General features: G+C 37.3%; 1 protein-coding gene across 1 annotated transcript in view; it reads right to left on the bottom strand.

The window, feature by feature from the left end:
• Positions 1-1,885: 1,885 nt before the first annotated feature.
• Positions 1,886-18,668, bottom strand: part of col6a1 (collagen, type VI, alpha 1) — a 42,526-nt gene continuing 25,743 nt past the window's right edge. Inside the window, exons 25-35 of the mRNA XM_067387942.1 lie at positions 18,120-18,182; positions 11,654-11,719; positions 9,761-9,796; positions 8,232-8,268; positions 6,364-6,372; positions 6,142-6,266; positions 5,735-5,844; positions 5,376-5,562; positions 4,304-4,475; positions 3,542-3,571; positions 1,886-3,461 (exon numbers count right to left, since the gene is read on the bottom strand). Coding sequence (XP_067244043.1) covers positions 2,830-3,461; positions 3,542-3,571; positions 4,304-4,475; positions 5,376-5,562; positions 5,735-5,844; positions 6,142-6,266; positions 6,364-6,372; positions 8,232-8,268; positions 9,761-9,796; positions 11,654-11,719; positions 18,120-18,182 — 1,467 coding nt within the window. The 3' untranslated portion in view covers positions 1,886-2,829. The remainder of the gene's footprint in view (positions 3,462-3,541; positions 3,572-4,303; positions 4,476-5,375; positions 5,563-5,734; positions 5,845-6,141; positions 6,267-6,363; positions 6,373-8,231; positions 8,269-9,760; positions 9,797-11,653; positions 11,720-18,119; positions 18,183-18,668) is intronic.

The raw sequence follows: 18,668 nt of genomic DNA, 5'->3' as shown, positions 1-18,668 counted from the left end.
AGATCGGCTGAATGGATTCGAAAACGGTAAAACTCAACTGTTTAACTCTTGGGGAGTTGGAAAATGAGCCTATTTTCAAAAAAAGTGGAGTGTTCCTTTAATTTTCAGCATCATTACACCAGTCTTCAGTGTCACATGATCCTTCAAAAATATGCTGACTTGCTGCTCAAGAAACATTTCTCATTATCAATGACGAAAACAGTTGTGCTTTTGTCAGGATTTTTTGATGAATAGTAAGTTCAAAAGAACAGCGTTTATCTGAAAGAGAAATCTATTGAAACATGATACGTGTCTTTACTGTCACTTTTGATCTATTTAATGCATCGTTGCTGAATATGATCTCTGCCAGGAAAACAGAAACATACTCGTTGTTGTAAATTCAAAGTTGTAGTCATGACTGAGATAAAATTACAAAAAAAAAAAAAAAATGTTTGATAGTAGTTTAATGGTTGCTGTGGTTCTGCACCCTAGAGTTTGGAAAGGAAACGGATGGCATGGCAAAACCTCAACAGATGAAGGTGAGATTACACCGCTGCTACTTAATCCCTGACCGCAGATTACCTCGTACTACGTTTAACAACCACTTGTTGTGAAATTGGCGACACTAGCTGCACACATCATGTAGATGGGACTTCATATGGTGCTTCTGAGAGATATGAGAAACATGGTATTGGTAATTAGTAATGGGTAAACTTGAAGGCCGTCGAAAGATGCAATCCAAATTGGTAACACATTCTGGAGGGAGAAAAAAATCAGACCCTCATAGATGTTTATAAAATGTTTGTTATCTTAAAGTATTGGTTCATTACCATCTAAGAGATGCTAATGATGTACTAAAAGCAGGATGGATGAATGAATGGACAGGGTGCCAGACATCAAGCAACGCCTGCCAATGCAAATGCTAAGTGTTTTGTTTACCTGAAAGGAATCCAGTAAGACTATTATTTTAATGTTTCACAGTTGTTCTTCAATGTCTTTTCTAGGGAAAATTAGCATTAAAACTGTACAATGACTAAAACGAATCCACATGTGAACCGTTTAGATGATGTGAAGCACACTACAGCTTCCTCTCATGTTTTCTCTTCTCGATACTAAATAAACTGATTCAGGAGCTCTTAATATTAAAAGTTTGGGGTCAGTGATATGTGATTACTGTATTTTATATCAAATAAATTCAGCATTGGTCAGCAGAAATGTATATCCTTTATCATGAGGCTAGCAAGTGCATTTCTGCCCTGTTTCATGTCACTTCTCTAAACAATAATTTTATAGATAGGTTTAAATGGCCTTGTCAGATGATATCAGCTCTTAGCTGATTTGGGTTGAGGAAAGCATTATGTCTCATAGAAAAAGCACAGCCAGATCTCTAATGACATATTGAATGTTGTCAGGGAGTTGTGGTTGTTAACTGGATGTTTTCCATGTGGAGAATTTGCATTGTCAAGTTGCCATTGTGCAAATGTACAGGCAATCCCATTCTCTGTACAACAAGTGAACAAGCAACAAGTGTTCATCCTCTCCAGGATTTATTCCTTATGGGATAAACAGTACATCTCAAATCGTTTTTCAACACTAATATTCTAAGGGATGCAAAATACAGACTGCAAAAAAAAAAAAAAAAATGTCCTGATTTATTACTGCATATCAGATTTTCAAATGTACAGCAGCCATAAATTGATGACAGATAGCAAATGAATGGTTTCATGAAGATTTTTGTGGCATATGCAAGGAGATAAATTACCAAGACAAGCAATTCAAGACATTCTCCTATAATAAACTAAATTGGACCTAATCATCCACAGCATCTTTTGGTGGATTGTGAAATTTGTGCATGCAGCAGTTTTTTAATAAAGATGGACAAATGACTGAGGCGTTAGTAGTGGGGTGTAGCATCCTTTATTTCAATCCTTTTACAATAGCCCAGAGGCTGGTCTCAAATACATTTCTGACATTAGGAAACCTATTGGTGAACTCTTTGGCTAAAGGCATTAAAGAACCATTTTGAAGAAACCTGCATTTGAATAACTAAAGGAGTTAGTGTAGTGTTTACATCAATAGCACCAAATTTATATTCAAGTTTTACTTTTAATGCTAATAATTAAGTGTACCACAGACAAATGCAAATAAAGAACTGACTTGTTGCAAGCAGGGTCCAAAATAAATGCGATTCCTTTTGAATTTTCAGTATATTTGACAGTATATATAAATATCGATATATATTGTCAAAGATGATAGATAGATAGATAGATAGATAGATAGATAGATAGATAGATAGATAGATAGATAGATAGATAGATAGATAGATAGATAGATAGATAGATAGATAGATAGATAGATAGATAGATAGAATGTGTTTATTTTGGACTCTGGTTGCTAGATATGTGTTTCATTGCATTTTAATGATACGCTCCTTATATTTATAAAGAGTCTAAGTCTGTATCATCATAGAGATTTCAGCTCCTGACCACTGAAATTATGAATTTTCTGTGCCCTCAATATTACTTAACGCCAATTTCTGGCAGTTATGGACAGCAAACTTTAATACAGTCATATAGTCAAAGCACTTGAACTCACTCAAACAATTGGTATAAACTTTGAAATGAATCGATTAATCCCTATACTTCACAAAGACTTAGTGACATAAAAAATAGGCATTATTTTTAAGAATTCTGACACAATCATTTACTGTCTTTTACGAAATGAACTGACTATGAAAAAACTTTTATGTTCAGATATATCATTCACATGAAAAATAGACAAAAAACTAAAACAATCAAAGCTTGTGCTATACTGCCGCCCACCCCCTTTTGTTCCTGGACCCCTCCCCCTCTACCCAGTCACCGTCGACTCCGCTCCAATCCTCGCACTCGACTCCAGGGAAATCTTGCGGGAGACAGTTTGGTAAAAGACCCCAGTGACCATTGAGCGGTAGTCGGGTACTTTGAAAAGGTGGCGGTAGGCGTACGTGTTGTCATACGGCCGGCCACGGCTCACCAGGGTGCGCAGGTGGGCCTCGTTCACCTGATTTCCCACAGCCAGCACATACAGCTCAATGCCCGCGTTGCTCACCTGCTCCACGGCTTTTTCGATCTGGATGGTGTTGACGCCTTGGGAACGACCATCCGAAAACACCAGCAGCTTCTTCCTCCTTGTCCTGCCACCCCTGAAGCGTTCGATGGCGAAGTTGAGTGCGTTTGTTACCTGTGTACCTGCATTCTGGAACTTGGCTTCTGCGATTTGAGCGACCACCTGGGTGGCGTTTGTGGAAAATTCAGCCTCCAAGTTGGCATTGTTGCTGTACTGGCCAACGGCAACCCGGACCTGGAAGCCTCCTCTTTCTGCTGTCAGAAAGCGCTTAGCCAACATCCGTGAGAAGTCCTTGGTCATCTCGAAGTTCTTGGAGCCCACGCTGGCTGAGCTGTCCATCATGATGAGGACATCGGTGTTGTCAATAAATGAAACTGGAGAAAAAGAAAAGGGTGTAACCATTATTATCTAATGGTCAAAATGCTGACAAATCTGTTCTCAAATAAATACTTACTTGGACAAGTATAAGTGGGACACTTCTTGTCTGTGAAAAAAGGACAATGCAGTGAATAACTGTGTCTCAAAATCAGACCAGAACTCACAAAGCACCCTAACGCCCTGTTTACACCTGGTATTAAAATGTGTTTTGGTCAATTTGATCACAAGTAGATGAGGGAGACACATTCCTGTTTACACCTAGTGTTTTAATCTCTCTTCTGTCCACTTTCAACCACTTCTGTCCTGATTTCTTCAAGGAGAGGGTCTATGCGTGGGTAAATGTATGGGCTTTTTAAGATCTTTCGATCTAATGGACAAAATAAACTCACACAATTTACTTATGAATGCAATGAGGATGACAAAAAAAACACATTGAGAGCAGCAGCTTTCTGCTCTGATAACTACAAGACCACGCCAAACGCTGTTAGTGTTAGAAATCAGGAATGTAGAGAGAACATTGTGCTTGGTACATTTTTTGTCTTCAAACCAAACTTGGGTCTTCAGCCGACAAAATTTAACTAGGGAGCTTCCCATAATGTTTACGCGTTACGAGTAGGCGGAGAGTAGTTGTTCAAATGCATGAGCGTCTACAGTACGAAAGCAATCTGGTCAAATGCGATTTTGACTACCTCTGGAAGTGGTCGAAAGTGGACAAGCTCAAAATGTTTTAGACCCCATTTAAAACTAAATTTAGCGCCATCTACTTGTGATCCGATTGACCAAACCACATCTTAATACCAGGTGTGAACAGGGTCTAAATCTGCTGTATTTAATCTACCTTCACAGATTCTCTCAGTCAGGTTTTGCAGGAAGCCGTCATCCAGAAGAAGACCAAAGTTGTTCAGGACAAAGGAGAAACCTTGTCTGGGATCATCTTTACACACAACCTCATCAAGCTGTTCTGGATTGGGCTTCCTTTCTGCATAATCCGTGACTCCAACACCACCAACCTGCCAGAAACCAGAAGTGAGTTGAGACTAATCCTTGCTGGTTGTGAATTTCATTTAACCTCAGCTCATACTTGGATCCCAATAACATGAAATGTCACTGGATCACAAGTTCTTCCTAACTAAACACCATGACATTACATCTGCAGCATATTAGATTAATATAATTCAATAATGAATTTCTGTGGAAGAAGTTTCTGTACACTTCATCCTCAAAGATCCATACAAAAAGTTAGCTCCAAATTCAAGCCAGGCTCATTGGAAAAATGTGCCTGTTGCGAAATTTCTGCAAATTGATATTAAACATCGCTTCTTGCATATTTCATGGCAGTTAAATATCCAATGTGTGGCATGAACAGCTAGTTCATTTTAATCTGAAACAGATCAAATCTGGAAATGGTATCACGGTCAGCAACAAAATGTCCATGTTGTGTTTGAAAATAATGTATCACCCACACTAAATACTACCTTTAACCTAACTGATAGTGTTAAAAAAAACAAATGTGACATTCAAAAATTGGCAACCATGCAGTCTTTGAGCTATTTTATCATGACTCTGGTTTCACAGGACTCGTACCTGAGCATTCTCCATCATAAGTGCAACGTTGTATCAGGTGAGGTACCAAGCAAGTTTACTATGACCAAAAATGCAAATGCATGTGATGCAAATGTCAAAATGTATTAGTTTACAAATCATGCACTGTGGTAAATGTTTTGAAGTCATATACTATTGTTTATTAATCAATAAAATTGTTGGTGTTTTACTCCCACTACAGATAATTTCAGCTGGAAACTGCAGTGAATTGTACTATATGCTAGGAACGATTTGGAGTTTTACAAAAATCTAGATCTAGATGCACATTTTTCCTATAAGCCTACGCTGTCCAAATTCATTAGGTTTACCTTCAGTCCTTTGCCACACAGCACGTTTAGGGGCACTGTGTCCCTCTTGGTGTCAGAGCGTCCATCAGTTAGGACAATGACCACACTCCTCTCCGTCACTAGCTTGCTAATCATGTTTCTTAGAGAGTACTGCAGAGCTTCTCCTGTGTACGTGGCTTCAGCTATCCAGCGCAAGTCTTTCACAGCTCTGAAGTGAATGACAAAGATCATTTTTCTTTATTTTTTCAGACACAATGCCAGACATGACCACAAAATACAAGCTTATCTGATAAGGAAACTCATTTCTTAGTTTTCTTGAAGTCATTGCCATATCGTGTGCAGATTGTGGCCTCTAACAAGAGAACATCAATATTTCATACTGTTTTAGGTCTGTCAGGGTCTTTATGTTGGGGTCACCAAGCTGTACGACCTCCTGAGCACTAGCACCGCTGTACTGCACCACGCCAATACGAGACTCATTGGCACCAAACTACAAAAAAGAAATAGGAAACTCAGCTTAAATGCATCTATTTTCATTATAATGATGAATTCATTCAGAAGAGCCCATGCATCTAACATGTAACCACCACATCTTCGAGATTAAAGGGGACCAAATGTAATAATTTAAGAATCGGCCATTGAAATCCACATCGGTCGACCACTAATATGAATATGATGGGGAATGAGTCTTTCTTAGTGTCTATCATGATTACAGCCCAAATGAATCAAAGCTGACAGTTAACTGAAGTGTTAATGAGTCTCATAGATATCTAAAACAAAAACATACCTGTCTTAACTTGAGTCTGTCCATTACAGTCACAATGAAGTCTTTAGCAATGGCAAAGTTAGAAGCTCCAATACTCTCAGAGCTGTCCACAATAAAGGCAATGTCCAGGGGTCCGCATGTGCATTCTTAAACAAAACATACATATAAAAAAGACGGCATTGAAAAACACCAAATAAAACAATTTGAAATAAGTCTCATATACTTCAAAGTCTTGGGACTTACCACAGCAAGCTGAAAGAAAGTAAAAAAAAACATTACATTTGCATCAAATCTCAAAACATTAGGCAGATCAGAAACGCATGTTCTATCAAAACATTCACAGTAAGGGATCCACAATTATTTTACAATTTTACAGATGAAAGAAACAATAAGTGTTCATAAAAGTTTATTCATTCAGCTCTGAACTAATTATCCTGGCTGTTTTTTTTCTCTTACTTTTGAATATTGTGGTGGCAGTGAGCAGAACAAAAGCCATATAAAATACACAGTAAAATCCCCAGAGTTAAATCAACTCTGCGCAGAGTACATATGGTCCCTCTCTAAATAGTGTTTAAGTAACACTGAAGCAGAGTTAAAGTTAATGAGATAATTAAGTAATTAATAAGGCTGTGACTGAAGTTGTAGTTCTTGTGTTTCTCTTTTCTTCATTGATTCTGCTTGTTAACAGCAGGTGTTCATCACTAATGCACAATCATCACTTAATTAATTGCTTAATTATCTCATTAACTTTAACTCTGCTTTAGTGTTATTTCAACACTATTTAGAGAGGGACCATATGTACTCTGAGCAGAGTTGATTTAATTCTGGAGATTTTGCTGTGTACCGACCCGAATGGCGAAAGTCTGGACAGTACTAGGCATAAGTAATATGTTTGGGAGGAAAAATAAATGGTAAAACTCGAATTAACACGAAGCAGCCTAATCTCAAGTGAATGGCTGGACCTATTTGTCTTGTTGGCTGAAACGGATATTTTTTATGCTTTTTCTCTGGCCCCTGGGGTCTCATTCATAATACAGCACACGGATTCAACTCTTACATTAAAAATGTAATTTATAAAAATTAAATACTGACACAACAACACAGTCAAGACTTTTTATTACAAAAGCAACTCAAGATGAATGCACAGGGCTGAAGCCCAAGGGCCGTACAGGGAGGACAACCTTCATTACCCAAAGAAATTGGGCCATATGAAGTAAAACAGCAGCCCACGAAACATTATTCGCATCTGATTGGTTAATACTGTCAAATCCTTTTCTTTCAAACTGATGTGTACTTTCACACTGAACTTTTGCACACTTCTGTTCAAAGAATCAGTGTTTTCTCTCCAACTGGATTGTGTCCTATTTTCACATGCCCAGAAGGCAATATTAAATATCTAAGTTAAGCTTCCAAAACTAATATTTATGATAAACGTGCACAATATGAGCATTTAAATGAATCCATTCTGGGCTATGGCTCCAGCAAGAATTATAAAACAAAATAATGAATATCCTTTCAAAAACAATAAACGGATGATTCTGTGGCATAATTTGAATAATTATAAATCTGCATAATAGCTTGCAACTTTAAGTGGACCTACATATGACATATTTTACATAGGAATGCATGATTTCTGACAGTGAAACACATTCTCTCTCTCTCTCTCTCTCTCTCTCTCTCTCACACACATACACACACACACACACACACACACACACACACACACACACAAACAGAGAGACATACAGTATATTGAAATCTACTTGGCTCAAAAATCTTGTGTAAGGTTTTGTAGAAGGCCTAAAATATTCCTCAAGTTGCAAATGCTGAATGGTGGTTAGTATTTTACTTAGTTTTACTTAACTTAGATACAAAGTATCTCAGTGTTTTCTCATTTCTTTTACTCCTTGCTTTTTTTTTTGCATGTCCTCTACTGGCCTGCAAAGTTTTGTGAACACTGAGCTGGCTAGGTGGATTGCTGTATCATCACTTCATGGCACGAGCCGACACTGCGGTGTTAAATCAGTGTGGGCGACAGGCAGGTCACCATTTATGGAGGCAGTGAAACTGAGTAGTGAGTCATGGGTAAATACAAAAACAGGTCTACTCACAGCACATCTTCATGATGATATCCAGAATCTCACATTCCTACAAAGAGAGAGAGAGAGACAGTAAGAGAAAGAGACTGCTGCCTCTGCAACTGATTTTCTCTGTCGCCATTTTGTATCACAAAATGGAGCCACAAGTTCATGTTGTTTTAATTACAGGAAATTCTGCACTTTCTGCACAACGCTCCCCAGAGACTCACAATTACTGCAAAGACTTTTTAAAAGTGTATTTCCTCTTGTGAAGGATGAAAACACATACTATGTCAACACCAAGAGTCCTGAAATAGGGGTCATGAGGAATCTAATTTTCCATGATCTTTTGATAAAAAAAAAAAAAAAAACATTGTACTGTTCAAATTAATAATATGCAAATCTTTCTCGCCAGAAAAAAAAAATAACTAAGGTTAAAAAACTCTGGCTCAGAGTCAGACATACTATGGACACATGCCACATTTATTGCGACACATATTTTCGGATTCAGAAACTTCAGAAACTAAAGTAACAGTAATAAAGTAATATTATAATACTAATATAATAAGTATTATATATTACACCACAATAACTAATTTTTAGTCAAAAGAGTGGCAGTAATCCCTTCATCATTAAAGACTTTATATATAGAAAGACGGTGCACTGAATGAGAGAAAGTGCAATGCCCCGCCTTCTAAATAAGAGCCAATCGCTGACCGGTAAAGTCCTTGCATCACTGCAGAGGCCGTTAGAAGCTCTGGTTCCTATAGAAACAGTCAGACGCGAGCTTCCTATAGAGATGCGCACTTAGGACTGCGCATTATTTTGATCCAGCCTGAAAAATGCCATTTTTGTCATGATTCAAGCATTTCGAAAATTTCATTTCATTGGTGATTTCAAAGATGAAATTTAATCGAAAGCTTGGCGAACAGCTTTGGAGAATTTGATGTTTCACATTCAAAGAGATAGAAGCTGCACTTGCATGCCCAAGAGGCATTTTAAAGATGGCCGCCGAGTGAAATTACTTGTCTTAAAGGGACTTTGGTTTTAATTAACTTTTAATCAAATGCAAAAAGGCTGATATCTTAAAGGCATAGCTGCAAAATGTTAGCCTGTTTAATTCTATAATGGAGAAAATGGTTAAATGGTCACTAAATAATGAATGTTATGGGGAAAAAATCTTTACATTACACATTACAAGTAGCCCTGCACATCTATAGTGTCATGCATTAATTTCTTTGCAGATGCAATTGGAACAAGCCAGCTGTCGTGTGCTATTAAAGGAGCTTTTATTCCACAAAAAGACTAGTCTGGTATGTGCTTAGGGCTTGGCTAATGATTACCATAGCTACTGGCTTTCAGCAATGTGGAATTAATCAAAATAATGGAAAGTGAATTGTGGAATGTCCAGGATCATTTATTATCAAGAACACTGTCACCCTCTTTGTCTCCATACAGGAAACTGTACTGGAACATTTGCATTAGGCTATATCCAATAATGTGTGCTTTCTTTGATTTGTACATTCAGTAAAACCCAGTTTAATCAAATCAAACTCACTCACATCTGCTCCTTGAGGCCCAGGTGGTCCTGGTGGTCCCTGTGCATGAATACAAGACAGATGAAATATACAATGTGCACATGAAGGCACACACTTTACTTCTATCGAACAACATAAACAGGACTGTGAAAGAGTCCCTCTCTGATTTGTTACATGCTACACAGATGTAATTCTGCCAGAGCAAAGAAGCTGAATCTCTTTCCAAATAAGAGCATTTTTGAGACTGACAAGTCTCCTCCTTTCTGGATGTCATCCAGTGGTGAAGAGGAACATCACAAAATTGCAGGCTGAGAGAAATTTCCCTTTCCACACACCCATAACTCATAGCTGTTTAACGCCGTTCTACATTTGTACACTTAAAACTTCTCTTGGCTCCTCTAGACAGTGTAAGAGCCTTGTTGTTTACTTCTGAAAATATAATAACGCCAGTCACCTTCTGAATGTATCTGATGAGATTGTTTGTTTAATCAAGTTCAGGTCCAGGTTATCTGGCATGCTTTAAGTGAGCATGTCAACCTGTGGCCAATAGTATTTTTGATACTATATCGAGCAAACAATAAAACTTGTTTTTCTAACTTTTATTTAACCAAAATTTTGGGGTTAGATTTGTTGATCACATTCCATTGAATTGCTCAAAAAAAGATTGAACTTTCTTGTGCCTTTGGATCTCAGGCATTCAATCCAACAGCAGATCGGCATGTCTAGGTTTCACTGATTCAGAATACAGATACATTATTTAAAGTGTGTCAGGATGATGACATAAGCACAAGGTATGCAGAATATTATGCTTATATGAACCTTCATTGGAGAACTAGAATCAAAATATGAACATATATGACCATTTTTATCATTAAACCATTAAAGGTGCCCTAGAATCAAGAAATGAATTTACCTCAGCATAGTTGAATAACAAGAGTTCAGTACATGGAAATGACATACAGTGAGTTTCAAACCCCATTGTTTCCTCATTCTTGTGTAAATCTCATTTGTTTAAAAGACCTCCGAAAAACAGGCGAATCTTAACATAACACCAACTGTTATGTAACAGTCGGGATCATTAATATGTACGCCCCCAATATTTGCATATGCCAGCCCATGTTCAAATGCATTAGACAAGGGCAGGCAGTATTAACGTCTGGATCTGTGCACAGCTGAATCATCAGACTAGGTAAGCAAGCAAGGACAACAGCGAAAAATGGCAGATGGAGCAATAATAACTAACATGATCCATGATTACATGATATTTTTAGTGATATTTGTAAATTGTCTTTATAAATGTTTCGTTAGCATGTTGCTAATGTACTGTTAAATGTGGTTAAAGTTACCATCGTTTATTACTGTATTCGCGGAGACAAGATAGTCGTCGCTATTTTCATTTTTACACACTTGCAGTCTGTATAATTCATAAACACAACTTCATTCTTTATAAATCTCTCCAACAGTGTGTAATGTTAGCTTTAGCCACGAAGCGCAGCCTCAAACTCATTCAGAATCAAATGTAAACATCCAAATAAATACTATACTCACATGATCCGACGCATACATGCAGTATGCATGACGGACATCTTGTAAAGATCCATTTGAGGGTTATATTAGCTGTGTGAACTTTGTAAATGCACTGTATTATAGTCGAGAGCTCGGGGGCAGGGTGCGCGTGATTTAAAGGGGCCGCAGCCTGAATCGGTGCATAGTTAATGATGCCCCAAAATAGGCAGTTAAAAATATTAATTAAAAAAAATCTATGGGGTATTTTGAGCTGAAACTTCACAGACACATTCAGGGGACACCTTAGACTTATATAACATCTTGTAAAAACTGGTTCTAGGGCACCTTTAATAAACATCAGTATGGAAAAATGCAGTAAACATGCTGAAAACATGGTGCATTCACACTCACAGGATTTCCTTCAGGTCCCCTGTGACCTTTGGCTCCTTTAGGCCCAGGTGGTCCTGGCCTGTCATTCTGTGGAAAACAAGATATGAACATTTAGCTTGGAAAATACAGTGTATACAGTGTTATAAGTGGATGTACCATTTTAACTCATTGACAGAATTTTTCATCATTTATAACAATGCTTCCCCACAAGACTCTTAAACCCAGCCTCATTCTTTCAGACCTCACAATGTAATATCAATATGAACATTGCAATCAGCTGTTCAAAACCCTCCTACACAACTATCTCCCTCCATATAAACAATTGAAATGGTCTCCATTAATTCAGCTGTCTCTGCACAGTTTTGCCTCCAGTCCAGCAGATACGTTCACCCCTTCATTTCTGTCTCGTGCCAGATCACGCTCAGGCGGTGAGATAATACTAACCACCTGTCCTTATTACAAGCCGTCTATCCCATGCTGCTTCAATTACCTTCAAATTCCTCACTTCAAAGTCCACAACTGTGACACACGTTCTCCTAGCAGGCTCACAGTAGGGACGAGGTTAAATGATGCCGTCATGCCAATATTGTTGTGTCTCATTGTGATTACCTTGACAGATACTAGACCAAATGTGGGCCTCCCGGGTTTGGGAGAGGCCGGAGGAGCCCAATCAATTGTTTACAAGCACAGAAAAACATTTCCAAACAGTCTTGGCCAGCAGAAAGATAAAGCCGAACACAAGGAAGAGCACCTTCATGGCTCATATGGAGCAGATGTGAGGCCCTGAATAATAATGTAAACAAAATAACGTGCATATATATATACACCATTAAATCAAACACTTAAACATAATAAATACATCAATTTGTCTAAGTAAGAACATGTTAACCTAGAAAAATAAATGTATATCACTGCTAATATGTATAATCAACAGAACGCTAATGCTCCAATCAAATGCAGCTAAAGCTACTACATCACCTGACAGATATACTAGGAGAAAGTAAAGTAAATAAATATTAATTTTCCACAAAAAGTAGATCAGGCTTTAAACTGGTTGCTATAAGGTATTATATGTTTTAGCCACAGTTCAGTTTGGTTCTATGTAATGGACAAACAAACTAGATTGCTAGCATGCTACTGTATGCTAGTGTTGAGTGCTTCATAGCATGTTGCTATGCAGGGTGTTCTGGTGGTGGTTATCATGCTAAACTGATCATAAAAGTATTAATAAAAAGAACACTTGATGAGTTTCAACTTATTTACAACCCTAAGTATTAGAAATAGTAATATTGATTGACTTAGCACTATTAACAGAAGTCTTCAGAAACTGTGTATATAAGATCACTGTGTAAACAGTTTAAACATCCGAAACACAAATGCTACAAAATGTTCATATATCATGTAAACATTGCATTTGATTAATAAAGGCCTTTCTGTAGCCCAAACATTCAAGTGTGTGTTCAATCACAGCAGTTTAACTTTACTTTAAATCAGTGTTTGTTTTAGCTTGTTAGTGTTCAACCTTCTGAGTTATTGGGGATATTATTCCCTCCAGACCTGATGGTTAATATGAAGAGCCTCTGGCCATTCTTTAAGATTCAGTTGTAAAACACGTGGTAAACATTTTAATTTATGGCCACTACAATTCTGCTAATGATTACGTTTGGAATTATAGTCAGTTGGCTTCTTTTTGATCTTTGCAACCAAATGCATTTTCCATTGTAAATGGATTGTAAATGCATTCTAAATGAATCTTAGTACGGTAAACTACTCAACACTTTTACGGAGGGTCTTTAGGTTTAGGTGAGCAGTTGAAGAAAGTTACAGAGAGGTGATAAACAGTAAACACAAGGGTAAGTTTCTAATTATCGTAAAGTGTATGTGTGGTTGAACTTTAAGTACGTCTGTCTAAAGCCATTGCCTTTTCATGTTTTAGGCTCAAAACATGCTGTAAGTCAGGGGCGTCCAAGCTCGGTCCTGGAGGGCCACTGTCCTGAGTTTAGCTCTAACTTGCCTCAACACACCTGTCTGAAAGTTTCTAGTATGCCTAATTAGACCTTGATTAGCTGGTTCAGGTGTGTTTGAAGCTGGGGTTGGAGCTAAACTCTGCAGGACAGGAGTTTGGACACCCCTGCTCTAAGTGAACTCTTTTAGCTAAATAAGTTTGTCTTTTGAAATGTGTCCGAACACAATTCATTACACCATGCAAGTGCATTTTCAACCTTGTCACAAGTGGCAGTTATAGAGGATATTTAACATAAAAATCCAAGAAGAAGCCACTGGTTGCTATACAGAAACGTCTTTGGTCACTAAATGTAACCTCGGTTCCCCGAGATGAGGGAGCAAGACATTGCGTTTTCTCAGAACCTTGTTACATTAAGGCCAATTAAAAGAACGTTGGGAACTTTGTAACTCTGTCTATGGGTTTTGCAAATATTTAACCAATGAAAAGCATTTTAAAAAATGCTTGTGACTAAATCTTGTAACTCCACTAGATCCTCACACTGTTGATTAAACCTCATAACAGAGTAAGGGAACTTTTGTTACACAGTGTAAGAAATAGTAATAGTGATGCTTGTCTTAGCAAACACCACTGATATCAGAAGTCTGCAGACAGGGTATACTGTATGTCTTCAACAGAAAGGTCATCATGTGTAAACAGTTAACACACATCTGCTGCAAAATGTGTGTGGCTTGTAAACATCCCGTCTGATTTATGTGGCCCAAACATTCAAGCATGCAATCAATCACAGCTCAACAAACAAACAAAAATCTCTCTCTCTTTCCTCTCAATGTATGAGAGTGTTCAACCATTTTAAAATTAGAACATCATTTCCAAAGAAAGAACTATGAACAGCAGACAGATGAAAAACAATTCTTTCACATGTGTTTGTCTCCACCGCTTCATTGAAGGTTTTGGTTTTGCATGGACAAAGACAAACACAATGATGAATAGTAAAGCTGTCTGGGTGTTAGATCACCAAAAATCGACTCCAGATGAGAGAAGATGAAAGCTTGTGAGCATACGTATTTGTTGCTATTTTGTGTCGGGTTGTAGAACCACAATAAAGTGACTTGAGTGTTTTGATGTAAAAATTAAACATGAGCTCAGAGATTTGATGTGTAATATGTTTACAGCCGACATTCACCTTGTTACTCGATTTACATCCCAGACAAGGGTGGGTGCTATGAACAAAACCTAATATCATGGTTATTTTATTATATATGGGATAATTCACAGCTAGGTGTGCATTACATGATTTAATGTACAATGTGGAGGTTTCTCAGGCAATTCGAAAAAGGAATATTTTGCAAAACTGCAATGGAAACAGTTTTTTCGCATTTACAGGTCACCTGCCATATGTAAAAGTCGATCATTCTTTAAAGATGGCGCGGTATGTTTGGACAGAAGACGAGAGTTCTTCATTAAACTCATAAAAAGACAAAAGTACTATGGGACTACTGGTTTCTAAACAACAAAGAAATGCCACAATTTGAATTTATTAAGACCTTGAAGCAGTAGAAACACCCAGAAACACCTCATACGTGGCATCTTCCAAGAGTAAGGGGCTTTCCTTGCAATAAATGCTTGAATAACATGCCTACATGTACTGTACGTCTCCTTTGATTAAAAATAATGGCTAGTGCAGTGGCTTAGAAATACATAAACCTACCAACATCCTTTGCAATGGTTTTTGGAATGACTTATCGCGAGAGGAAAAAAAAACGTTTTATGCTGCCTTCACATGCTATCGGAATTATCACATGCTATCTTGAATGCGATGAGCTCGTAATCACGACTTCAAAAGTGGGAATTATTAAATTTCTAATTTATCGACATTCAGAAAATATCGCAAAAGTTTGCGCAAATCTGTAATGGAAATATGGCTAGTGACAAGATGAAGCAGTTATTGTTTGCAGCACAAAATTTGACTGGAATGGTTAGAATGACAGTTATTTTCGTTTTGAACTTAATGGGTGCAAACAAAAGATCAATTGAACAATCTCACATTGTCTCATATAATATAAAACATACAAACAATAAAAAGACTCAAAACAATAAAACAAATACTATAAAATGGATAGTCCTTTAAATTTTAAAAATTGGCTTGATTAGTCACATTTGCAAGTCTGTATTATTCATGCACCAATTATTAAAAAATATAAACTAAAAATAAATTTAACCTAAACTCAACTTTAACTATATTGAAATATTTCTACCGTCACACAATATATAGCATCCTATTGTCCTGTCCCAACACAAATATGTTCCAGATGTAAGGAAGTGACATACTGAAATGGAATTTATGGTGTGATATTACAAAGTCTGCAGTCCATGCTTTTGTCCTGCCCATTTGGAAGTTTGGATACTTGGATAACAAAACAAAGAGTTCAAAATCTACCCACTGATTAGATCAAGTAACAACTGAGCGCTAAAGGAAAACACTGCAATCAAATTTCCTACAGATGTACAAAATGGCCAGAACGATCAAAGAACCAAACGTGCGGGACATTTCCTCAAACATATCTGCTGAGGAAGTGCACAGTTAGACAACATAAACAATAATAGGAGAAGCAATTAGTCAGTGGAGACAGCGGTAGCGCATAAGTGTTTGCTTAATACCTTGTTTCTATTGTTCACATTAATATTTGTTGCTAGGAAGGATTCATTCATTTACTGCTTATTTCTATTTTTTACTTTCATTATAATCTGTATTTTGATTGCACTTATTTTTTAATTAGAATAATAGCTGTCAGCTAAGAAGAAGGTTATTTGTATTGCTGGGGGAGGCATCCAAAGCACATCAACTGGTCAAGGCGGTACCTCAGGGATCAGTTCTTGGACCCCTCCTCTTTTCCATATACACTATATTACTAGGACCCATCATACAGGCACATGGTTTCTTCTACCAGTGCTATACTGATGACACACAGCTCTACTGTTCATTTCAACCAAATGATCCAACAGTAGCTGCAGAGATCTCAAGACTTCCTTGCAGACATCTCAGCAAAAATGAAAGAACAAAAAATCTCCACTAATAAACTTGTACTAAAAATGGATCCAACTAATCCAGGAAAGATTAGGTATTGGGTAGGATTAAGGGATCCAAAAATCCAACTAAATGGATGTTGCAATGTTGAAAAAATGTACTAAATGGATGTAGCATCCTCCCAAAAATAAGAGATGTTATTGCAGTGGCTAAATTAAGCATCTTGAACATTTTCATTTGCCAAAAAAGATGCAAGAATTGTACTAATAACACCTCTAATGCAACAACTGTTCCATTAGCTGTTCTAAACCACATATCAACACTGAACCGCACAGCAGGAGTCCTCACTTAATTGTCCAAATTCAAACCTCTTCACCACAACTTCCACCATTTATATCAATCATCACATACAGAAAACAGCACTGTGTCGAAACTTGTGACTCTTCTACAGCACATGTTGTTTTGTGCGAATGGAGACCCATCTGTTGGACTGAAAGTGTGTGGGGACTGTTTAAGAATGTAAACCAGCTGAGGAGTCTGGCTTTAGAAAAGTCTAAAACATGAACTTCCAGCAAATTTCTGCTCTTAAGCATTCTTGTTTATCAAAACTGATATTTAATTTATATATCAAAACTGATATTTAGTTTATATTAGACATCTCTAAAAATGTTTTGTTTATTAATGCATGCATTCAACAGTGACAAAGAAAAAAAAAATTGGCTCTGACGGGATTTTCTCACAAAAGATATCTGGCAAAATCAAGTATTTTAAGACTCCCTTTCAAGCTGTTGGAAACTAAGGTAAATAAAGATACAAACTCTTGAACTTTGCTTCCTTGAATCCATGACAACAAGATATACACTGCTGCCTAATCTCATCCCTAGAGACAGCGACCGAAACGCTGAAAGCCTCCAGGATTCTCTATGACGTATGTGTGAGCGACACTCAAGAGAGCAAGAGAGACTTGACACATATTAAAGGAATGTTCCAAGTTAATACAAATCATTTTTTCTTCTTTAAATTTCAGAAATGCATAGTTCATTTTGTGAAATGATGTTTATTTTGTATGGAGTCATGGAGCGGCCATGTTGAAATCACATGGCCAAATCAAATACTGCTAACTTCATTTCGTTTTATTTGTTATTGGACATTTTCTTTTGCAGAATAAATGAACTATTGCTGACTGAGATTAAATGTTTGCATTTGCACATTTATTTTGCTAAGTATTTTAACCAAGACAAGTGTTGCACATTTCAGATTGATAATAGTGCTTTCGATAGTGCTTAACTTGTATTAAACTCAAAACATTCCTTTAAAAGAAAAATATTTCATGAACAACAGGGGAAGAAAAACAGGAGAAAAGTGGTATGCATGCTATGGAAAATTTGGACTACTCTTAGAGAGAGGAAAAAATGATAAAGAAGCTAAACAAGAAGTGGAAAAAGAAAAAGGGGTGATACAGTGTGATGAGCAAAAGTGAATTTAAAATGACTCACATCTAATCCAGGGTCACCTGGCTCTCCATCATCTCCCTTGGGTCCAGGGGTTCCTTTTCCACCCTTGAAAGTGAGAAGTTAAAGAAAGTGCAAGTAAGTAGGAGGGATACTAGGCCAGAGGAATTATCTTTGCTGTGTCAGCTCATCAACCGTCTCCTCTTAACGTCTGGACTCGGTCTAGACAATTTACATCTGCTGAGGATGAGCAGATTCAGCTGTTGTGTGTCTATTGCGATACACAATCCCTGCTGTGAGACACATATGCACTAACCCCTGATGAATCAAGACTTTGTGAATCAACAGTTAGGCATGCTAATAAAACCACTAATAAATCATATGAATCATTCTCAGTACTAACACCATCTTACATATGGAGTCTATCTTTTAATGGCTTAATAATTTTGAATTTCATGATAACCACAGACGTGAATTATATGCTCGTTGTGGAGTACAGGATTTTTCCAATTCATTTTCTGATGTGCATAAGCATGTATTTAAAGTTTCAAGCAAAATATTCAGTAACACTTTATTTTACAATGGCGTAGTTGC

This window comes from Chanodichthys erythropterus, chromosome 6 (genome assembly GCF_024489055.1).
Source record: "Chanodichthys erythropterus isolate Z2021 chromosome 6, ASM2448905v1, whole genome shotgun sequence".
In the NCBI taxonomy this organism is placed as follows: domain Eukaryota; kingdom Metazoa; phylum Chordata; class Actinopteri; order Cypriniformes; family Xenocyprididae; genus Chanodichthys; species Chanodichthys erythropterus.
Note: the sequence above shows the minus strand (reverse complement) of the source record. Positions and strands in the feature narration are given on the sequence as shown.